General features: G+C 36.8%; 1 protein-coding gene across 6 annotated transcripts in view; it reads right to left on the bottom strand.

Moving 5' to 3' along the window:
• PKP4 (plakophilin 4) overlaps positions 1 to 25,767 on the bottom strand; it is a 235,230-nt gene that overhangs the window by 142,303 nt on the left and 67,160 nt on the right. For 5 of the 6 annotated variants that reach the window (XM_008574306.1, XM_008574309.1, XM_008574307.1 and 2 more), the window contains exon 2: positions 14,098 to 14,234. In XM_008574306.1, coding sequence (XP_008572528.1) covers positions 14,098 to 14,229 — 132 coding nt within the window. In that variant the 5' untranslated portion in view covers positions 14,230 to 14,234. Of the gene's footprint in view, positions 1 to 13,879; positions 13,955 to 14,097; positions 14,235 to 25,767 lie in introns of those variants that run through there. The other variant, XM_008574310.1, reaches the window with a different exon arrangement.

The raw sequence follows: 25,767 nt of genomic DNA, 5'->3' as shown, positions 1-25,767 counted from the left end.
CGTTGCCGGACACGGAAAAAGACAAAAGACAAAAGACAAAAAAAAAAAAAAAAAGAATGCCCTGGTTGATGGACTCATCAGTCTATGCAGGAGCACCCTCCAGAGTGTTCAGCTGAAGAAACTGGGCAAGAGTTGTGCTTTCTTGGCTTAGTTCTTGTTGGCAGCCTCTTGTGATTGGCTTTAAGGTGGCCCTTTGACATTTTTCTTAGCTGTCAGGGTGCGTGCCCTTCCACCTTGCCAATGCTAATCTGCTTTAAGAATCAGAACTGGCTGTACTGATCGACATGATTTTCTCAAGATGTTTAAAAATCTTATTTAGGGCAGTCAAAATGCCAGCTAAAACAATCACAGAATAGCAAACCAGATCTTGTATTTTGTAATATTTTCTTTATTTCTAGTCTTCCTGGATAAAGAACTCTGAAGCTGGGACATTATTTTTCAGGTACAAGAATTGTATTGGAAATGGCTCCATATTTTTTGCATAGTGCTAGTCATAAAATAGGACAGTCCTAATTACTACATTTACTGTCTTCTGTGCAGGAATATATCATAAGGGAACATTTAGAGTATACTGATGTGAGCTCTGCCAGTTCAAATAAACCAGTCAAAGTGATTACAGTTGGTTTTGGAATGCATCCAGTTATGAAAGCAAGAAGAGATTAGTGGTATGTGCCACCATGGCAGTGACAAACTCTCAACTTCTTTGTAAAAGCACCAGTATTTCTTTGAGTGTAGACATGACTCACTAGGCTATGTTTTCAATGAAATATTGCTGGAAGCATTTAAAAGCTAGAAAATATAATCCTGTCAGTACAGTTGCTCCCCCCCCACACACACACAAAATGATGTGTGACATCATTTCAAAATATAGGCACTCTGCTGCCACCAGGCTGTTGGGTTGGAAGGGCTGATGTCTGCACAAGTAAATGAAGCCCAAGTTTGGTGTAGTCCTGGTCAAGATGCAAGGATCACCATTTCACATGAGAAACAAAAAAGATTTGAACAAATCTCTTTTGACTACCACTTGCGTGCAGAATTAATTTTTCTAATAGCAAGGAAAAACGTGTCAGGTGTAAGCTATTGGTTAGATGTCTTGAGGAAACATGTTTTTTACTTTGGACCGCCCCCCCCCCACGCTGTTTTTCTGGGAGGGGGCATCATACTTCCTCCCTCACCTCCCCGAGGTAATTATTGTGAGTTTGATGTTCATTAGGACATTGTGTTTTGTTCCCTATTTTCCACGAAATGCCAACATTTTCAACAACTATGTACTCTACAAGTACTAAAAGCTAACTCGTCCCAGACACTATTCTAATGTCTGGAAGACAGTGGAAAAATCCTTAGAGTTTATATCCTGGAGGGGGGCAGTCCAAAAAACGGAGTATTTTCCTTCTCTTACTTAATGATACTTAGTGGAATTTCCTCCAAGGCACTGGTAAAGATATATTTGAGGAATCTCTTAATGAGATTTCTGAATATATTCTAGTTTATATCCTGGAGGGGGGCAGTCCAAAAAACGGAGTATTTTCCTTCTCTTACTTAATGATGCTTAGTGGAATTTCCTCCAAGGCACTGGTAAAGATATATTTGAGGAATCTCTTAATGAGATTTCTGAATATATTCTATAAAGCTATCTGGAAAGTGGTGGATTTTCAGAATTATTTTATGATAACATAACTCCATGGGTCCAGACAGACATTGATCTTTCCCATCAAATTCATCAGCTTGTGAGATACCTCAACAGCATGAAGGCCATTAGGCATATTACCAAACCTCTGTCTTGCTCTCTGGCTGGAACTCTTTCCATGGGCCAAGTCTCAGCCTGGGCCCTCTGCCTTTAAGTATTCCTCAGTATGGATCCAGGTCCCTCCTAAAGGGTCCTGGGCTTGAACATGCTGTTTCCACTATGTTTCTACATATCATCTCAAGGATAATGACTAGTGAATGTTTATTGAACACTCATTTTTAGTAGAATTGGAGCCATTATCTTTATTTTATAAATGAGGACACAGGAGGCTCTACCCGAAGTAACCCGTCAAGATCACACAGCTTAGCAGGGGTGGAAGTGGAAGTTATGACAGCCTTTCAGATCTGAAGACTGTTATCATGGTCATCTAAATTTTCCATTTTTTAAGCAAGACAATCCAGTTTCTCACCTATGATTCATCCAACAAGTTTTTCACATCTGGCAACCTATATAAACTTACTTTTCTTTCCTTCTCTGTCAAACTCAGTCTATAGTAAATTTTTATTATTACTTTCATTAAGGCTTTTCCCCCCACCAGTCATTTTATTTTCTGTCTTTAGAATTTTCATCAAACACTATATACTTTTTATAAGAAATGTAGAAAATACAGGGGAAAAGCATCCGAAGATATCTACCCAACATTTAGGAGTGTCTCCTTCTGTTTTAATGACTGCATATGTGCTTAGATGCCTTATTTTTTCATCTGCATCTGTATTCCCCATGTGATTAAAAGTTCTTTTAAAACATGATTTGAATGGCTGCATAAAGCCCACCACATACATCTAGTAAAATGCAATCATTATACTTGTATTGATAGCTGGGTTGTTGCTAATTCTTAGGTACAGTATTATAAATATGATTAATATCTTCGTGTTAATAGTTAACATTTCCTTAGACTGGCTTCCTAGAATTTGAATTACTGGATCATAGACAGAACCATTTTTAAAGCTTTTAATACAGATCATTAAAGTGCTTGCCAAAATGGTAGTGCCAGTTTAATCTCACCAATACCACATGAAATTGCCAACATCGCTACAACTACACTGTTTTATCTTTGATATCATTGCTGACAATATGACAGGAAGATATATTCTCAGTATTTTAATTTCTATTTCAGTGATTACTAGTGAGATAGAAAATTATTTCACATACATATTTATGATTTATATTTCTTTTTTTGTTGTTAATTATCAGCTGATGTCAAATACCCCCTTCTTTAGTAGGTAGTTATTGTTTTCCCCTATTGATTTGCAAAAACTCTGCATAGACTGCATTTGTTTATTCATTCATTCAATAGGTACCCGGTAAACTTCTGTTACTTATCTTGTTCTGTGCTTAGAACACAATTCCTATCCTTTGTAGCCAAGAATACCTTTTAGAATTTCCTTATAAGACTTTTTCTAAGTGAGTATATATTTTAACACAACTAAGATCATATTACCAATATTGATATTTTTAACACAATTACAAGTACTCATAGGTCTAAGAAAGATAATAACATGTACAGAAATTTGATCCCAGCTTAAACTGAAGATTTACTTGTTTCTTTTGTCTTTTCAGATTCAATAAGCCAACAAACCATGACTCAAGTCACTAAATAAAGTTTACTAGGTACGAAACATCTTAAGTGCTGGGACAATGAAAAATGCCATTTGATTTCTAAATATAAATAAAACTCTGCACTGACTGGGAATTATCTCTGTACAAGCCCAAAATGTAAGCAGTTTGTCACTATTATCAAGAGTCAATCAAAAACAATACTAATGGCAGGTAGTGACAGTCACTAAACAGAGTAACATATCAATCTGAAGTACTTGAAAAGTATTTAGTTTGAGGACCATGAGAGGCAGGAAAGCACCAAAAAACTGCAAAATCTGACTGACAACACCCAATAACCTTTGTTTCCTAGTTTGGAATCTTAACTAAGAGAAGATCCACTAGTTATTATATACCATGGATTTCTCACTCTTGAGTCTTAAATGTAATTCCTCACTAAAGGCAACACATCTTTAATTATAAAAAAGGGTACCAGGGTAGAAGAGTGAACACATTTCATGAGCTCTTGAATGTCTGAGAATATCTTTTTAATCCTTCACACATTAAAGACAATTTACCTGGGTATAAGTTCCTGGATCACAAGCATTTTTCCTTTAAAACTCTACATAATTGTTCTACTTTCTTCTAGAATTTAGTGTTTTACCAAAGCTAGATGCCAGCCTGATTTTACCTTTGCAGACAAATCATTTTTTTAATTGAATTATAATTGATCACACATATTTTTTGGATTCAATGTTGATATATGTTATCAAATCAATATTATTAGTATGTATATTGTTACAAATCATACTTTATTTTATGCCCCTTGTCCCCCACCAATCTCTCCCCACCTCCCTCTCCCTCCCCACTCCCACCACTGATAACCCTAGATTTCTTTTCTCCCTCTGAAAGAGTAATGGTTACTCTGTTGATTTGTTGCCTAGATGATCTGTCCAATGCTGAGGTGTGTACAGCTTCCTGAATATTATCGTAGGGCAGATACTTCTTCTGTCACTCTGGAATGGGCTTTGTGGAGAGAGACACCTTATTCTTTTCTTTGGTCTCTACTGGTGACTCTCCTGTGTCAATGCACTCCAGTGGCTGACAGACCATCTGCACGGTGGTTGTGATGTCTAGCCACTTTCATGGCAGTCATGGTTACTGTGGTGGCTGTGGTGGGTCACCCACATGGAGGTGATGTTTTTGGCATGTTCCTTGGTGCTGGCAATGTACTTGGTTGTGGTGGGGGGTTTGGTCTCCGGCTCTAAGTCCTGGGCCTCTGGGCAGAGCCCCGAGGCGATGGTGGTGTGCCTGCGGTCCCTGGTTCCATGCCCCGGGCCCCCAGGAGGGGCCCTGAGGCCAAATCATTTATTTTATCTGGATTCTTGTAGGGCTTTTGCCTCTTTGTCTTGGTAAATACAAAATTTTGTCAAGGTAATTCCTAGATAGGTCTCTTTTCCACAGGTGATGCCTGAAATGTGATGATCCCTTTAAATCTGTACACTCAGGACTTTATTTTCTGCTCAGAAAAACTGTTTTTATATTATATTTAGGTATTGCTTCTGTTCTAACCACTGTAAAGTCTTTCTCAAGAACATCAACAATGTTTCCATTAGATCTACTTTCTGTGGCCTCACATCTAGTGGCATTTATCACATCTTTTTTGTTCTTTTCTTCAATATTCCAGGATAACTTCTCAAATACACTTGTCACCCCCAATGATTCAATGTTCTTCTATATCCATGCTTCTCTTTATTGACTCCACTAAAGATTTTAATTATTTGGTAAACATCTTGAGTAAGACTGCCTGAATCAGTGAATCTCAAAGTACCTACTTATTAACTATGTAAATCCGGGCAAGTTACTCAACTTTTCTAAGCTTCAGTCCCCACCTACTAATAGCGGTGATATTAATGACTACCTGTATAATTCAGGGTTTTCAGTTATAACAGAAAACACTCTGGCTACTTTAAGGATAAAAACAAATTACTGAAAGGATTTTGTATAGCTCAAGACTATCTTCCCACCAACTCTATTAAAGTGGGAAAATGCATGAACAAAGACATTGGAATCAATTGTTCAATGGCCCCCAAACTGACAGACTTTCAATAATAAATCATAAAGTTGTGATAAGGAATATAGAAGGATCCTCCATTTAAAGAACTAAGCACAATGCCTGGCACACAGTAAGAACTCAATAAATGTTAGCTATTTTGTTTCATAGAGATCACTGATTCTTATATCTTACTGACAATGACAAAGTTTTTCTGAATTTTCCATTTGTTTCCTGTGTAATAGTGGTAGTGGTGGTGATGGTAGTAACAGGGAGAGAAGACAGCAACCTAGTTGCATCAAAAAGCAGCAGGCCCAATAGAGCAATGCTGGGTCTACGTTCTCACAACGGCAGACCTGGCATAGATGATTCACTGGCCATTCTTTTCAATTCTGTTCTACTGGTCTTACAGTAAGAGAACTCTCCAACTCTGACAACAGGATGAGTATTTTCCCAGGTTTTTAAAAAGAAATCAAACATTTTATCAAGAATTAAGAAGTTTTTTTAAAATTATTCAACCAGATAAAACAGTTTCAGATCAATAAAATACGTTTGCCCAATTCTGTAGTACAGATCAAATCAGCTAAGTGTAACAGCATTCTACAAATACAAGTTTTATATTCTTACCTACAGTCCTTCAAATCTTATAATCAGCTTAGAATGATGCCAACAGCAGCAATCACTAAGATATATTTTCAAACAATAATTTAATAAGAATTCACTTTTTTATTATTCTTTGCTAACAGAACAATAAAAGAAAAATCAAGATCCTGCTGTTAAGAGCTTACATTATAGAGAAAAGAAACAATATTTACTTTATTAAGGAATAAATGAGAAAATGGTACAATGGGAAAACTCCAGTAAGCTTCTCCCTCTTCCAACACTTACAGCCTCAAAGCAAAAAACATACGAGGTAGCTAAGGTTATGAATGGAAAAAAAGGAGGCTGATTTACTCCTTATTTGGGAAAAAAAAAAGGCTTACTTTTTTAAAAACTAGGACAATTTATGGAAATATTTTGAAAAGGGGAGAAATCATGGCTTATGTCAACTTTGTGATGGAAAGGTATTTCTAAAGGACTAATAAAATGCAGAAATGCTAAATATGGATGAAATGGTAAGAGTTAATTTCCTCAGAATAGCTTATTAGAAGGCCATTGGCAATAGCTTGATCTTGATTTAGGCTTAAACAATGATTACAGGAAAGTTTGCAAATGGGTAGGTATCTACCCTTATTAGGGTAGATAATACCACACGAACACTTTACTGATGTGATGCTGCTTTACAGGAATTTTCATATTTAAAAGTCTACAAATTAAAGTACTAGTTAAATAATCTATATATTGAAATGTCTTAAACTACAATTTTTAAAGGAAAATTAAATTTTCTTCAAAAGCCAAAGGGATTTTAATTCTAACCACACTATTTTCTAATTTATGATAGCCATTTTCATATTTGAAATATGATTATAGAGAATTGTATAATATGTATTTCTCTTCAAATTTCAATAATGTGTTCTTTTAATTTGCTTACAGTTTTTATTATGTGTAACGCCTATGTTATTAAGGTTTGAGTGCATAAAACTCTTAAGATTCTATAAGCTAAACCACAGAGATTTGTCTTTGAACTACTTGAAAAGAACTTTACATTTTAAATGATTTTTCTTAAGAATGCCTGAAACAAAATAATCATAACCTAAATTACTTTGCTGAGGTACAAACAGCTCCAATCACTTTGGAAACAATACCTTCATAAAATATAAACAGATGAGGTAAGACCATATGGACCCATTTCTGCAAAGTAACAAAAATGGCAATTTAGAAATTGAGAACACTTAAACATGAAGATAGGCACTGAAGAGACTGTGTTTTGTGATAGCTATGGAATAACTTTAGGGTTACACCTGAAGGCAAAAGTATGTTCTGAAGTATTTTTCTATCTATTAGTGACTCTAAAAAGAAAAGCGATCGTGCAGAGCACAGAATTCAGAGCTGAATGATCCTGTCAATCATTTAATCTCACCAACTAAGTAGTCACTTATTTCAAATTTAACAGCATAAAGTTTGCATGTACAGGGGAAAATTATTTCATATATTTATAATTTAACTCTGAACAGGAATTGTGAACTGGGTTATTCAACTGAACATGAAATTATAATTTTAAACACACAAATTCAGGGTTGGCTTTCAGTGTTAACAAAGGAAAACTATTACTTTCAAATGGAAAGAAAAGGTAATGCTAACTCAATGGTTAAAGAAAAAAAGTTAAAAATGCCTAAGTTAACAAGTTTACATAAAACTGATAATAATACAATACATATCTATAGCCTGCTTAAATAAAAATGGGGCAAAAGTACACAGGTTCTTGGATCTTATAGTTCAATTAATGAATATTTATAATGTGTCAATTACTCCACATTGAAGTATACAGTATGGTTTGGGCCTCTGCATTTTCGTCAAGGTAGAAACTACATGAAATAGATTATCTTTATATGTCTCCTTACCACTGTCCCCAAACCCTTCGTGACAAAGTGCTTTGCTCAGCAGGCTTTCAATAAATATTTTTTAATTATTAAAAGCAAGACTAAGCAAAATACAGGTGGATATTGAGCACGTTTATGTTTTTAGTTCCTTAACTAATAAATATGTGGGGGCACCTACTATGTAACTATGTATTGTTTGCATATGTAATCCAGCTGTGTGTGAATAGTCAAATGGAATCTATTCAAATCCCTAGAACCTAAGTGCTCTTCCAAAACAAAACAAAACCCTACAGTGTCAATACACCTAAAAAGAAGTTTCTGATTGAATCAAACAGACAAACAGAACAAAGACTTAGTTATTCTGAATGTGTAACTGGGATCACTTGAAATTGGAAAGCTTCGCTAGCAGGTCCAGCTGATCATTATCATACTATCATGCAACATGGGCAGATATAAAATCGTATATGCTTATTGTGGGCTATCTTGGCACTCTAATTTTTTATGTTGAGGAGAACAATTGTTTTGGTGGTAGCAGGTACACTCAAATACGAAATCAACCTGTTGGCCATACTCTGTCATAGTCTTTAACCAGAGAGATACTTGAGGTGGAAGATACCTGCATGATTAACACATAAAAGAGAAACACTAAATTCTGACCATGGTACATGCATCTTAAGAGGACTGATCTCCTGGGAGCCAAGTATCAGGGTTCAAAATTCTTGAAAAGACCCAGTCTTACCTTGTGTTTGATGATGCAGTTCAGGCATGGAAGACTTTGCTATAGATTACACAATAATTAGAACTGCCAGGATAATTTAGTTACCAATAAGAAAAATAACTAAGTTACTAACGGGAAAAATTAAGTTTTAGGCATTGCACTTACAGTACAGTACTCTTAGTTAAGCCACAAACTATGCTTCTTTAGAGCTGAAATAAAAATTCTGTCTTCCGCATGTGGCTGAGGTGTGTTAGAGAGGACTATTTCATTGTAAATAAACTCAGGGGCCGAATAAAAGGAAGTTGCAAAGGCAGGTGCATAACAGTTGAGTTGTTTCAGTTTCAGAGGAATAAAGTAAATAATTATATTGGAATTTGTTCAGTCCTGGGCATTCTGCCATACAGGAAGAGTGTGTAATTACTAAAGCTAAGATATCCATGTAAAAATGAAGTAATATCAATAGGACACAGTTGGGCTCCAAATTTCCTTATTTTATCTTCAAAAATTAAGAATCTCTGACTCTCACTTCACTCTTTGATATTTAAATATCACTTAAATTAATAAAGACATACTGAAGGTAGAAGTGTAATTTTCACAAAAGCCAGAAAATATTATCTTGAAAGGTGGTATTCTTTTTGAGAGCCTCACAAATGAGGAGCATTGCCATTTTCACTCAAAGATAACAGAAGTACACACAATATCTAATTTGGGACCTCATCAGAGTAAGAGGAGTACACATAAAATTAGCATGTTTTACCAAATCTATTTTCTGTTTACCATTTCATGCTATCTGGGTTGGTCTCAACCTAAAATCTGGACTCCTTAAATCATCAACCAAAAATAAGAAAATGTCGTTTGTGGGAGGACAATAGAATGGAAGTTAGAGCACTGGAGGAGTACAGCCAAGTTCAAATAGAGGTCTCAATTATTCAAGCAACTTCATAAGAGAAGATAAAGAATCTAATAAATATTACATGTGTAATTTTACGGAATGCAAATCAACTTGCACCCTATGTAGAACTATGAAATATTAATCCTATCCATGATTGGCCATATATAGTCCTCTTTTAAAAAGTGTTTCTAAAACCAAGAGATCATATACTATTCATTATAAAACTACAATGTACTCTACCAATTATTGGTAATACCCTGCCCAGGCCCTTGGCTCACTGCCTCCTGTGCCTGTTAAGTGAGCACTCTGATGCAGCAAAGTAGCAGGGGGCCGTAGTAAGGCTCCGCACATGCAACTGATGTCCAGTCAAATTCCAATTCCTCTGAATCCAAAGGTGTGCTGTGCACTTCAAGGACAAATCAATCATTGTTGTCTAAAATTTTCACAGGAGGAGGCAGGGCCCTTTGAAGGTATCACATTTGGACACACTTCTTTATCTAATTACCACAAGCAAGATATTAAGCTAGGCACTAACCAGCATCAAGTTTGCCAGATCTTTGAAAACTATCAGCATACGAACAAATTCCTCCTTTCTTACATTCTGTATTTATCTCAGACTCCTGGACTCTCATTAGGAGTTGAGTTGAACAGTAGAACCTGCCAAACGATGACCCTGAATACAGCCAACTCATGGTTGAAGTTCAGACACATCCTGCAATTTCAGATTCAAATCCATGGATCACAATACTTTGTTATTCCCATGGATTAACTTTTTATTTCTCTTAAAGCATAATCCTTAACACTTCTTTAGCATTTACCCACAGCATCTGGTATGCATGATGCTGGTGGATATTTTGTGACATCACCAAGATAACCACATCCTTTAATGTTGATGTGCTTACCACTACACACACTTCACTGTCAGCTAAGCTGGGCAGATGGGAAATGAAAGTTACAACACCTATGTCATTACTTGACTATCAATATGAAATAAAATTTAATTTGCTCCTTGGGGAGACTGGATTTAATTCCTGGGTCAGTATGTATATAATGCAATTCAAATTATCTTAAGAACAAGAGTGTGCAGCTGGGTAACAAGTTTCTTAGGTGCTGTCCACAGGACTCTCTTCTTTATAATGTGTCTGTGACTGTGGCTACAGGTTCCATTGTCTTCACAAACAGCAAGTTGGTGACAAAGTAATCTGGTAGTATTATTCATCCATTCCCCCCTTGAACAGTCACTTGCTGCAGGTCTAATATAAGCAAGGTGCTGGGAAAGGCACAACCGGTAACGAATGCATAAAACAATGTATAAAACATAGCTCTGTGCTTAGGTAGCTGATAATATAAATCCAAAGGAGCACATGACTAAAGACTCACAGCAGTAGTATCAACAGCTAAAGAGCATCAGGAGAGTTATCTGACTTCAGGCTGGGGTGAATAAGGCTTTATGAAAGAGGTAGCATTTGAACAGAAATAGTCTCCTTCTTTCTATCTGTCAAAGAGAGAGGACTTTTTCTGTACCTGCACAGGTATGCATCTACGTGACTGACATCAATGTGAAAGACTATCACTTCATAAAAGGAGAATGTGAATTCCAGTATTACGCCAGGGTACAAGGAACAGATTCCGGCTCTGGAGGGTCCTGGGGAAAGCACGACCTAGTGGAGGAAGATTTGATTGTTTTATTACCCCCTAAATCCAATTTCAGATATTTAACAGTTCATTAACAAGGCTGCTACTGATTATTTGTCATTTCCCTCCCTTCTACTTACAATGAATTTCCCAGGGGGAGTATGAATGAGGTATTTTAGTGCCTTGGACATATTTTACTGAAGGAGAACTAAGACTTTTCCTCTCAAAATTTAGGTGAGTGTTAAGAGATATTACTTTGCAATTCTTTAACCTTGTTCCTTGATATGTTTGTGGCTGCAATAAATCAGCATGTTAATAAAATTTATTTTCACATGCTCTATTTCCCATAATATACATATAAAACTGTTCTAATTTGCGAGACACTACAGTGAAGTTTTGAAAGTTTAATGTTGTGCATAAATAAAATATTGTCACAGCACAAATATTGCTAAATATTCAAAAAGTTCTTCTGTCCTCTGACATCAATGTCCGAAACAAGGCTCAGTGAATCCCTAGATATACTTAAAAGTAGAATCACCAGCTCCTCCTAAGACCTTTTCTTTTTATGTAGAGATGGTGATAATAGTAATATTAGCACTTACTAGGTGCCAGGTACTGTTGTAATCATTCTACATATGCTAACTTAATGTCCTCAATAATTATTATTATCCCTATTTTATAAATGAGAAAACTGAGGCACAGAGAGGTTAAGAAATCTTCCAAAGATCACACAGTAAGCAAGAAACCAGGATGGAAACCCACTTACACCAAAGGGGGTCTCTTCCTTCTGTATTCTAATGAAACACCCTTCCTGAGACACTGTTGCCACCAAACAAGGTCTGCTCTTTGAGATCAATAGAGCTGATACCATCACTCCACGACAATGAGCACAGCATGGCAGTGAGCATTTTGTAAGAAAATAATTATGCATCCCATTTTAAAATACTGTTCTTTAGACACAAAGTGTAATCAACATAGTTAAATTTGAGTGTAACATGTAGGCCACCAATGTCACACTCTGACTAGTTTTTAAAAATCAAACATATAAGGTGAACAGTAATTAGCTTTCTTATTTGTGTTTAACTTTTCTGTGCTCCATCCCATTGGGCAGATCACAGGGAGTGACATATTTCAGGAGAGTCTTAGAAATTTTTATTCCAACTATATGTTGCCTGGTGCCACAGAAATCCTGTGGGATGCAGTTAGCCATTTAAAACCAGGTGAGTATCTTAGAACAAGAGACAGATATGGTGTCCTGGGTTGAATGATTGAAATGGTGAGTACTGAGCATTGACAATTTTAAAACAAAATTAAGTATGGAAACTGCAAATGTATATTAATGGACTCAAATTCCTCAGGACAGAAACAGAAGCAGACTTGAGTATATGCTCCTACTAAGTAAATAATTTGGGAGATATATGATAATTCTTTTAACAAATAACACAAATATCTGTGCTTTTTTTTGCTATCTTCAGAAAATGAAGCCCTTCTTGCTATGCCCCACAAAATATTCACTCAGGAGACTATTTGTTGCCAAAAGATAAAATTTTGAAGTCATGAGGCCATCAAGGAATTCTAGTGACAAGATCATAACAGGTTTCCATGTTTTCTTCAACATGTAGGGTATCTGGTCTCAAGGTACAAATGCAAAGTTCCCATTGCTATGTTTACTGCACATGGTTTCTAGTTTTAATTCAGTTCTGGGCATTTTGATAAATTTACCATCACGTTTTACCAAAACACAGTATACACTAGGAGCCCCAAATAATTCAGAGCCTTCTCATCTTATAGTTCCTTGGGTCAAATCCTGAAAACTGTGAAGTGATATAAGAAAAGAGTCTTCTTTATCCCTAAAGGTAATAGAAGCTTAGACATCCTATAGTTTGGTGGAAGATGAAAACCATACTGACTACAATTTTCTTATGTCTTCTCAAATTCTTAGTTTGTGGAATGTTTAAAAACTTCAAAGTTCAGTGAGAAATGGAAAATATTTTGACATCTTGCTACCAGAATAAGTTGTGAAATCATTTTTCTTGAAAACACAGCTCTAATGTCAGACAAATATCATAGTTAGGAGCAATTGTTTACACCATTTCCTAGTTCAAGTTACAGCAAATAGTAAAATAATGCAGTATAAATATTTCTTCACTCTGTCATCATTAGTCATTTGAATTGCTGATGCTGATTTTTAAGAGACTATCTCAGCAGATATACAACTAGTTTATCTCCCTTAAGGAAAAAACACCCAGTGGTTTAATCATAAGATTTATAAAAAAATTTTAATATTAGATTATTTCAACAGAGGGCATATAATTTTCAAAGGGGGAGGGGTGGTAAGAAGCTGAAAAGAAAACTATCCCTGGAGCTTTAAATTTACACATAACTTATTAAGCTTTTAAATCAAAAAAATTAAATTCCAGGATTTCAATTTCTCCAAGCACAACAGGTAAGATCTAACTTAGAAGGTTACTTGGGTTGAAAGGATAAATAGTATTAGTGCCTTAAAAACTAAGCCAACATAAACATGACATTGAAGCAAACTGGCACAAGTTTTAGAACATTAGCTCACAAAATGGATATACTTGGATTCAGACAAACACACAAAAACAGCTTTTATCCAAAAATCACAAAAGACAACCCTATATAATACCTATGTTAAATGATCGAAATATCTAAGGATATGACAGGCCTCAGGCTGCCAGAGTCCTGATAGAAAAGTCAGCACTGTGAAGTATGCTTTACACAGCTTTGCGTACATGCACACACTCTGCAATGTGGGAGAGACAGAGACACCGATCACCATCGAGATTGTCCTTACTTGCAGACGCACAAGTATCCTGCATGTTCCGATTCTGACTGGCACCTGGAGCGGCTCTACATGCCAGTCATCCCAATGTACTCAGGGATGTAAACACCTTATAATTAGAAAATGTGAAGGTGTCAAGGACGTTAGACAAATTTAAAACATATCCAAAGATTAATTTTTAAAGGCATTTGAAGAAATAATTCATTGCAAATTTTAGTAAGAAGATGTACCTGCTCCTTCACAGAAGCTAAAATAGTGGTGGCTGTGGTTTCAGATTCCATGCCTGGGCCAGTGGAGGTAGCTTCCTGGTGGGTCTGTGGTTGCCCCTCCTCCACCAATGAGGCCTGCTCAGGAGCTGGCATTCCTCCTGCAATCAAGCAGACAAAGGGTTAACACTTTCTCCTGGGCCCCCTTGCAAAAAAATGGCAGGGTCTGAGGATTTGCATATGGCTCCTAGGAACTACAGTACACTTCTACACACAGTGATCACAATTCCTTACAGCTATTTGATTTCTGAAAGGCCAAAAGTATAGTTAGATCTTCCAAAACTAAAAATAAGAATATAAAAACGATAATATTTAAAAATACCTAGACAATATTTAAACAATATCATGAAAAGGGTTGGGGAGAAGAGCTCTTAATTAAAAATATACTAAGGACAGCAAGTTGTCAGAAGTTTGTTAAATTGCTGAATTTCTAAGCAGATAACCAATAAGTTAATATGATTAGCTTATCAAAAAACTAAATAATAAACACTTGAGATTGGTACAAGGATCAGTTTTCAAAGAAGTATGCACACAAAAAGACATTTACAAATATTAATTGATTGAAAAACAAAGAATGCTTTACCAATTACAGAAGAAGCTGATGCAATAGAAAAAAAGGGTTTAAAACTCAAGGAAGGCTTGAAAATAAATAAAAGTCTGCTGTATTTAAAAGAAATGCAATGCATTGGTAACTAGCAACAAGGACGCCCTTGGTGGAGTCATAGAAAAGTCTTGGTTTCTTTAGAAGAATCTGATTATCCAAAGATAACAATGGCTAAGGAGATTGTGTTGAAAAGAGAATCTATTTTTCAGGTCCATAGCTTGTCACAGAAGAAAGGTTACTGGCAGGAGACAGAGTGCCTCTAAGATAACATACTGAGAGCAGTGCGTTTGCCAGGAGACTACTTACTGACCTGATATGGACTTTCTACAACTTTGAAAAATAGTGGGAAAAGATGCCCACATAAAATGTTGTAAATATTTAATAACTTGTTTACATGTCAATCTCTCCAACTCTCTCCTTGAGAGCACAATCTGCATCATACTATGGGACTAGCCTAGTGCCTGGCCTATGTAATAGGTGCTCAGTTAATGTTTGCTGAATAATTGAATACATGAATGAAGAATGACATCTTTTTACTACCTGATTCCAGCCACTAGGCAAATCCCACCAAGCTCTAGGATGCCCAGACCATACCTGTTTAGATATGTTACTATGTATACCAGTACAGGGACATCTGAGACCATAAATATTTTTCTCAACATTCTTCATATTTTTTCATAAATATCACACTGCTATTGTATTTCAATTTATCAATTAACTGCCACTGTGTTCAATTCTATAGTTTGATCTGGGAATTTTGTCCCCATTCCCTCAAATTTCACTATCAGCCTGCTGTTTATTTCCAAAATCAGAATCTATAAGTAAAAGGGAAGATGTGTGTACCCCCAAAGCCCCCATCTTACTCCTCATTCTCTCAACCTTCCATGTTAGTGGAGAGGGTCTAAGTTCCAGGTTTCTGCTGATGGCTGTTTTATTTTTGCCATATTACTGGGCATAAGTGCACCAAATAAGTCTGATGAGTTTATTCATGTATTTCTTCCAATGCCAGCCCTGTGAGGAGTTCTCATGCCTGCTCTAGCAGGTAAATTCTCTGTCTCCCATTTTGATGATACAGAAGGCCCAGGTAAATCCTAATCTGCAAGGAGGATCTTTCAAGTACAAATAGTAGGAAGAGCTTCAGGCTCAGAATCCTAAAGGGTCTAGGATCAAAACCTAAATGCCTTGGGAAAGTGGATGAGCCCCACTTTCCTCACTGATAAAAATAGACTTACTAATTCTTTATACAACACAATAGAATGATTTTATGGCAATCTTTATATTTTATTATATGTAGTATGCTTATTGAAATGTAAAACAGACTTAAAATATCATCAACAAAATAAAATTCCCTCTTTCTGTTTTTATCAAATGCTCATTGAAGACAAGATATAAGCTCTATGAAGAAAAAAATGCCACACGTAAAGATACTAGATTAGCATTTAAGGCAAGTAAAGATATGAAAGTATTCTATGCCATTGAAAAATTACACACCTTAAAATAAGCAGATGGTTGCAAAGAAAAAAATGTTACTATGCAACAGTGAAACAAATGATGCCAAGAACCAAAAATTTTAAATGTCAAGAGTATAGTATCATGAAACAACCATGTGTGAGAAGAGAAGCAAAAATTCAGTGAAGAGAATTTTTAAAAAGGAGAAATAAAGATGTCATTGAGGAAGTAATTATTTATTAATTCTTACTATACATAGAAGCCTAACTGTTCAAAGAAAAATATAGAATTATATTATTATAATTATACTACATCACTGTGAGTGTATTATATTTAATCTCACAATATTTACTTTGATGACCATGACTACCCAGGATCAATGAAATCAGAGCAGCATTTTCTGAGTAGCTCTCTGCCCACATGCAGCACAGGGTGACAAGTAGATGCAGGTATAAGGCAGGGTCACTGACCATAAGTGGCTCATTACCTAGCTGATGCAGCAAAGTATGAATCAGATCAAGAAAAAGTATAGCAAGATGCAAATGATAAAATAACACTTAAGTCAATAGGAAGAGATTTAAAGAGCTTATAAATGTGTAAACTACTATAATGCTCAGACAGCAGGAGAGGACGTTTTCATAGGAAGGGGTGACGTTTTTATTCTCTGATTCCTCAAAGACTGCTAGGACAGATTGCAGGCAATCATGAACACTCACTGGATGAAGAGTGAAGACCCCAGCACCCATGCACTACTGAGGGTGAGACACTACCCCACGCTCTCCTCATCTCTGAAACAGTCCCAAAATACCACAACCCAATTGGATCAGGTGAAGGATGCCATGCTACCAAACAGTTATACATCTATTAAGGTTTTCTGTCCATTTTCTTGTAGTTCTCATAACTGCAGATCATTTAATGAGTTGGAAGAAATCAGACTAAGACCAGGGCCACAGAATATTATTACTTCTTAATAATCAAATTAATTATTAAGATTAAGTAATAATTATTAATCAGGCAAGGAAAAAAGCTGAGTACTTATATAGCCAAAAGACTGAGGAATTAGGCCTCAAGCTCCCCTCAGTGGACTCAACTTGCCTGATCACATTCTGGAGACATGAGAAAACTTATAAATAGGTTGCTAAACCATTTTAGGGGTTGCGGGGGAGGGGAACTCTGCAGAGAATTACAGAGAATCACAGAGAATCAAAGATGTGCCAGAAAACTGGAAGGAGAAAATGCCATGGCTGTTTTTGAAAAAGGAGAAGGTAGACTTCTCATGTTACAAACTATAGAGCTAGACAGAGATCTTGGGTGAGATTCTGAAAAGAATTTTATCTAAGAGGTGATTTGTGAAAACCGAAAAGGGCACAGCAAAGACGAGTTGTGTTTAGCTGGTCTAATTTCTTTCTACGGCAATGTAACCATGGAAATGCAGTGTACCTAAACTCTAGTGAGGGATGTATGATATTAGAAGTCCCCATGATATTATAATTAACAAAGAAATGAGCTGGAATAAGGGAACCACTGACTCCAACAATCTGTAAAAAGCTGAACAAAATATACTAATCTATAGAAGTTTCTAATGTAATGCCAGAAAGTTCTGATCTTGACCCAATCCTAATCAAAATCTTTAGCCGTTATATAGATGACAACATACAAGGCGTGCTCTATTTCTTCAATGACTAAGTATACTGAATTTACCAGATGATAAAATACAAAAACCATATTGCTAGGCTGCAGTAATGAGCTGCCTGTAATGAGATAAAAACAACAAGGATAAATGTAGAGTCCCATATTTAAGTTAGTCTAGCAGTACATTGGCAAAAAAATTCAGCCACTTTAGGTTCAAGAGCAAAATGAGCAAACCATGAATGAAGCATGGCTGCCCAAAAGCTAAGGTGACCTTACACTGTGTTGATGAATTTAAGATGACAGGAAGGGGGACAAGAGAGTGTACACCCCTCCTACAGTTTCCTAGGCATATCCACTTCCAGCTATGAGAGACACAACAATAGGAATGGATACAGTGTATCCATTCAGGAGAGGATGAGTGGGGTGTAGAAGTGATTTAGTCATTATTTCCAGGCACAGGAACAGGGAGGAAATGAATGACACAGCTGTTCCTTATGAGATCAACGCTTACTGGGAGACAGAGGAGAGACAGTTAATGGAACTAGAAGACAAAGTTTGACATGAAGGAGAGAAAGCCTATGTAGATAAATAGATGCATGCAAACCTCTCAAGGACTGTCATGGACAAGCAAGGTTAGACATTTTAAATTTTAGAGCCAAACTAAAAATTAATGGTTTTATAACAAATGTGTATTTTCCTATATTATTACTGTCTTTATACTTGGAATCAAATTTGGCTAATGGTTATATTCCTTTGAATCAAAAGTAAAGGTTGGAGTGACAAGGGGCAACTCAGGAAGGTCTTTCATTTTGGAGCTAACAGTCAAATGTCCAAAATTTAAAGAATTGAGTGCCTTTGTAAGTGGCACATTCCCTGTCATGAGAGGTCTTTAATCAGGAGCCTGGATGACTACGTAGCAGATACGGTGCAGAAGGGGTGCTACACTGGGTGCGTGTTAGAAATAGGAAGCTAACTTTTGAGGCGGACACTAAGATAAAACAAGTTCTACATTCTGAACTGATGTGAATACTCCTCAGGAGTTTTCATAATGCTGTCTACCGCATCACACTATTTCTCCAAACAGGCACCTGAAGGCCAGGAAACTGTGCTTTTCCTGAGGGAACGGTGGATACTGGAAATTGCAGCCTTGGCACTGTTTCTCTCTTTGTTTGGCTGTACAAAGTTCAGAGATGAATTTGTGACCAACTCTCACATGTGTGGTATACATATCTGTGTTTTCATTTTTCTCAGCCTTTACTTATTAAATTTTTTTAGTCCAGGTCTCTATTTTTATCATATTGTCAGACTGCATTCTTTTGAGCCTTCTAAAACACTTTTTGGAGGAAGACTAAATATAAACAGTTGTGCGTTTTCACTATAATCTTTATTGAAGACAAATAAGCCTTTATGTGAAACTGTAGGCATGATATTGTATGTGTGTGTATCTTAATCTTATATTGAACTATCACTAATTAATAGGTAATTTTTCTGCTCAAGGCCGCAGGCCACATATACTCTAGTGTGATTATGAAGGCTTCTTGCAGGTAATGGATATAATATATGGGCAAAAATCTATCACTCAATATATATAATCCCTTTTACCACAAATGGTACTAATTCACAAAATCATCTCTAAGATAAAATCTCTAAATCTCCCAGATATGGGAGATCAACTAAATATTGAATTTTCTTCTATTTATTCCCTTCTACTCTCCTTACTGATAACTTTTGGTCAGAGTATACTAAGTATACTTTGTTTCATCTTATCCAGTAAAATAAGTTAAACTCTACGTATTCTTCCCATTCCTTTTTGAGTTAGTAGTCTCGAGTATAACATACATTTTGTGATTCCATTTTGAACACTCTGGAAAATGTTATGAGGACCACAATTTCAGAATTGATGAGATAAAATAATGATGCCTAAGAACAAATTTTAAAAAGTAATAAAGGACAAAAACTAAGCATGAATATTTAAATTTGATTCAAAGTATAAAGTGAAATGTTAACAATGCAGAATAAAAGTTTATTAAATAAGCATCAGATGAACAAAATATTTTAACAGCAAAAATAGAAAAAAGTTACTAGGAGTATCATTATATAGCAAAGATAAGTTTCTGTTTGCTTTACAATGAAACTGCAACAGCTATTACAGAAGAAAAGAATGAAGTACTGGGAAGTTAAGAACACGCCTGAACCGTTAAACACCTTCAGGACCATCTGGAATCTAGTCTAGAATTCTAAAAGGAATAAGAGATAAACTTTTCACAGTTATATTTTTAAAATATTCTGGAAATAGAAGCATTACCAAAATCTGGAGCTGTTTAGGCGTATTAGAGGTACATAGTTATATACTAACGTTCCAATCAGGTAGTTCATCAAAAAAATCTCTTGGCAAGAATTTGTTTACTGTGCCAAACAGCATAGTAATTCTAGAGAATAATCTATGCAGAGTAGTTAAGTGTTTTGACTTTTGGATCTGTTTTTACAATCAAAAGATCATTGTAAGATAATCAGATATAAAATAAGAAAAAGGTGTGAATAGGCCTCTTGAAAAACGGGAAATCTAGATGGCCAATAATGAGATGCTCAATCTTATTAGTAAATAGAAAATACAAATTAATACTGCAATACACAACCACCAGAATAGCAAAAATAATATCAAATTTTGGTGAGGATGTGGAACAATGGTAACTATCACATGTTGCTGATAAGCATGTAAATGGGAACTATCACTTTGGAACACGTTTTGGCATTACCCAGTAGAGCTGCTGACACATATCCTGTAGTCCAGTGATTCCATTCCTGATTAAGGAGAGACACTCTTGCACATGAGCACCTGGAGAGTTATACAAGCATCATGGCAGCACTCTCTGTGAAAGCCATAAATTGCAAACAACCCAAGTGACCATTAACTGTAGAATGGGTAAATATATTGTGATACATTCATGTGATGTATTTCACCTACAGCAATAAATGAATGAACCATAGCTCTATAAAACAAAAACAACTTCTATAACCATAATAATGAATAAAAGAAGCAAGTTGCAAAAGAACACAAACAGTGGAATTCCATTTATGTAAACTTCAACAAATAGGCCAAATAAAACTATGTTTATTAGGGATACATGCACAGGTAGCAAGGAAATGACTATCACCAATGCCAGAAGAGTGGCTACCTCTGCAGGGAGGGATGGGACTGTGACCTCAGAGGGGTACACGAAGAGCTTCTGTGGTGATGGCCTGAGGTGGGCATTAACTACATGGATGTGCTTGCTTTTTAATATTCTTTTAATTGTATAGACACTTTATGTACTTTTTTTATAGCTTTTTTTCCCCTGAAAAAGGAAAAAGATTAATATAGTGAAACAAACTTTGATATATTATTAGGTACCATTTATAAATTGAATAACTTAGAATGCTTATAAATTTATAAATAGAATACAGTAGTATTTAGTAGCTTAAATATTAAAGACTATTTTTTAGAGCATTAAACTATTTGTGGTTTTAAAACTATACTAAATATAATTTTATAACTCATACATGCCGAGGAGGAATTCACTTCAATAATAAGGGGCTAAATTACAAAATATCATGCTCTCAGCCCTATATACCATTCAGTAATAATTCTGAAAATAAAACACAGGGTTAACATATAACAACAGGGTCAATACGGCTCACACCCCTGTGCAGTCATTCACAACTGTCCCATGTGAATGGTGTTCTCAGGCAATGTATAGTGTTGACATGGCTCCTACAACAACAGGAAAACACTGCAAAACTGTTAATAAAAACTAGAAATTCTATCTGGATAAACATGGATTGCACGTGGGTATTTGCAACCTTTCCCCCAAATGTCTTATTTTTCATGGAGTATAAAGAAGGCAAAAAAGGAAATCTCTTTTTGGAAAGTTCTACAGGTTCACTTTTTTTTTGTTTTTTTTTTTAAAGGATTCAGGATCATAGCACAAAGATGCTATAATGAGAGAAAAGGAGGAGAAGAAATGGAAACCATGAAAATCCGGAGGTGTACCTGTAAAGTTAAAGGGTTACAAAGATAGGACAGAGGTAACCAATACAATAAGAACGTAATGAAAACTCTGACGCAGGCGTGACTGGATCAACAGGCAAGACGAGCTCACATTTCCACTCTTCTACACACAACTCCATGAAATGACAGAAAAGAAAAGGCATATTCTCTCTTTTTTTTAAGATAAGAAAATTAAACCAGACTACAAATTTTAAAAATGCCATCAGTGTGTCAAAATGTCAGAAAGATTATGGCTGCTGGCCTATGGTAACCAAAGGAAGCCACAACACAAAAGAGACAAAGGTCTGCTTTAGAGGTTGGAGCACCTGGTGGGAGAGCTGCAGGCTCAGAGCCTGGTAGGTTTCTGACTCTAGGCTCTCAGACCTGGGGCCAAGATTTGATGATCAAGGGGAGAGAGACAGTGCAGCTAGCTGGTCAACCCCTGCCCCGGAGGTGCCCTAGCACTTTGCCACAGGCAAAGAAGGAGCAATTGAGACAGATGACACCTCCTGATGCCCGGAGGGGGGGGACCAAACTCCCCAAACAGAATAAAGTAAAGTGGAACAGGTAGAACTAATACCCTTAGTGACTAAATTGAAAACTGTGCATAGGAAAGAGAAACAGCCAGAGACCTTGAAAAATAACTTATAAGATTTAAACAACAACAACAACTCCTAATCAATGGGATGAATAGCAATTTAAAAAAAAAATATTTCCTGAGAGTCGTGTAAATAATTGTCTCAAAGACAATAAAGGAAAAGAGATAAAAAAAGATAAAAGAACAGTTTGGGGACTAGAGATTAGATCCAGAGTGAAATTTATTTACCCTGAGTAATTGGAGGGGGGGGGTGAAAAGGAGAAGAAATATTAAAAGAAATAAGAAATAAAAATTTCCTAGAGCTTAAATAATTGAAAATGTACAATAAGTAAAAAAATGAATGAAACAAATAAATTGCATCTTGACCAATTCACTGAAACTTCTAGGTTCCAAGGATAAAGAAAAAATTATAAATTTTACTGCAAAGGAATGAGAATCAGTTTGGCATCAGACCTCTTCTCAATTACAGTAGTAAAGCAATAGCTTCCAAGTACTGACCAAAAATTATGATTTGAATATGAAGGAAAATAAAGGCATTTGAGGACATATTGGGACTCTGGGAATTTGTTTCAATAATCTTTAAGGGAAGTTCTGCAACCAAATAAATGAAGGAAAGTTTAGGACATAAGAAACACAGTTAAGCAAATAATTCAGGAAAACTGAAAATGAAATCTAAATAAATTCTACATGATATCAACATGAGAGTGAGGAGCTGAAGAAGTAAAACTGTACTAATGTTTTTACTTAACTTAAGAGGAAGAAATATACAGAGTAACTCTAGGTGACTGTGACTTTGCTGCTTCTCCCAAAAGGAGGCAGCATCTACTGCCCCACCCCTTGAATCTGAGGCTGGCCTGATCTGGCACAGCATCTGCAGCTAAATCTTTTTTTTATTGAAACATAATTGATTGTACATATCTGTGGGGGACAGCATTAAATATCAATATCTGTGTGCAATACGTGATGCTCGGATCCGGATAATTAGTATATTCAAGTTTACACAATGTAATCATTTTTTGTGGCCCTTTACCAATTTCTCACTAACCCCCTCTGCCTCACCCACTTCTGGTAACTTTAGTTCTGTTGTCTCCTTTTGAAAGTTCAATGAATTACTGTGATTGTTGTAACTTTTTTTTAGTATTTGTTCATTTTTTTTAGCCCCCACTTATGAGTGAGGACATGTGGTATTTCTCTTACTGTGTCTGGCTTGTTTCATTTAACATAATTTTTTCTAAGTTCATCCATGTTGCTGTGAATGACAGAATTTCATTCATTTTTACAGCAGAGTAGAATTCTATTGTGTAAAAATAGCATATTTTCCTTATCCAGTCATCCATCAATGGACATTTAGATTGGCTCCAAGTCTTGGCTATTGTAAACAGAGCTGTGATAAACATGGGAGTGCAGGTATCCTGTTGACATGATTTCCATTCCTTTGGGTATATACCCAGCAGTGGGACTGCTGGGTTGTATGGCAGTTCTATCTATAGTTGTTTGAGGAACCTCCATACTGTTTTCTATAAGGGCTTCAAATGGCTGCACTAATTCACAGTCCCACCAACAGTGTAGGAGGGTTCCCCTTTCTCCGCTTCCTCACCAGCATGTGTCATTCTGTCTTTTGATAATGGCCAGTCTAACTCGGGTGAGATGATATCTCAATGTGGTTTTTTTTTTTTTTTTTAAATTTTGTCAATATACAATGTAGTTGATTATTGTGTCCCATCACCGAAACCTCCCTCCCTCCTCCCTCTCCCCCCTCCCACCCAGGTGTGTCCCCTCCATTTTCTTGTTGGAACTTCAAAAAAAAAACTGTGGTTGTTATATCTTCCTCTCCCCCCCCCCCCCCCCCCCCCCCCCCCCCCCCCCTCTCCCCCTCCTCCTGCTTTTTCTTGTTGTGGCTTGCAGCCGCAGCTCCAGGTGAATCTGAACCAGCGCCAAGGAAACGACCTTCCCTCTGCTCTCTCCATGAGGAACCCGCTGATATCTGCAAAGTCAGAGCTTCCAGGCTTTTAAAAGAGGAGGATAATCTTATCTTTTTCCTCCTAACACCAGTGTCCTCTTTGCTCTTCCCTTCTCTCAATAAATGATAGTTCTTGCTTCCTACCCCCACCATATGAAGGAGTGAGCATCAGGGAGCCATAGAAGGTTTTTGAGACATGGAGGGACACAGCCATGATTAAGGTTGTGTTAGGAAAATGATTCTGGGAGAGGCAGAGGCAGAAAGCCAAGAGACTGTTCCAGCAGTCTAGGCCAGAGGGGATAGGGGCTCAGGCCAAGCCAGACCACTCCACTGGGCCCAACAGTGGCACCGGTGATGGAAGGCGTCAGAGATTTTTCCTCTTTGGTCCTCAGATATTTGGAACCAGCCCTAAATATCTTAAGCTTTTCTTCATGACAAGCTTATGCATTTTTAATTCATTTTTGAACATTTACTATGCTGGTTCAGGATCCGAACCCTTGCCCTTGGTGTTATCAACACCCGGCTCTAACCAACTGAATTAATCAGCCAGCCCTATTAACTCTTTTAATCCTCCCAATGACTTCAGGAGCTAAGTATCATTACTATCCCCAGTTTGAAAAGAGGTTAGACCACTCGCTCAAGGTCACCCAGCAGGAAGTGGCAGAACAGGTCTGTGTGACACCATAGCCTTTGTTCTGGCACAGAGGGACTGGCATTCAAACCAGGCTTATCAACTGCAAATCACTCACACAAACCCTAGATTCCAGCTGAGCAGATGGACTTGTCCTAACCTGAGCATATCTTCATCTTGTCCTCCTCTACCTGGAATGCCCTCCCTCACAGCTTCTGTCTAGTAAAGTTCTCCCTGACTTTCAAGATTGGCCTCAGTTTCTACCTTCCCCAGCAAGCCTCCTCTGATTACCCCAGCCCAGAGTGATCCCTCTGGGCTGCAACCCTCTTTCTGCAACCCTCTTTCTACTACTTCTTTGGCACCAGCATAGACTGCCATGTGTTATATTTCTCTCCCCTTGCTCTGACATAACAATTAAACTATAAACTCTTTGAGGACTATGTAATACTAGCTTTGTTCACATAGTAGGTGTGCAAGAAATATTTAACTTGTTCTGGTTTGGCAGCTTGGGAAAATGTGATTGTGTGTGTGTGTGTTGGGGGGGTGTGCCCACAGCCAGCACCTCAATGCCCACTCCCACATCCCTGCCTCAGACTGAATCTGCAGAACATCAAAAGCATCTCATAGATTTGGTCAATTTATTTTTAAAAGAACAGTGATTAAGTGGTTTCTTCACTGAGTAGACTAACCAAAGCCACCTCCTGGCCTTTGCTGACTCCTCCGAGACCAGGCC

Source organism: Galeopterus variegatus, unplaced genomic scaffold, assembly GCF_000696425.1.
Source record: "Galeopterus variegatus unplaced genomic scaffold, G_variegatus-3.0.2 Scaffold1031, whole genome shotgun sequence".
Lineage (NCBI taxonomy): Eukaryota > Metazoa > Chordata > Mammalia > Dermoptera > Cynocephalidae > Galeopterus > Galeopterus variegatus.
This window is presented reverse-complemented; position numbering and strand designations above follow the sequence as displayed.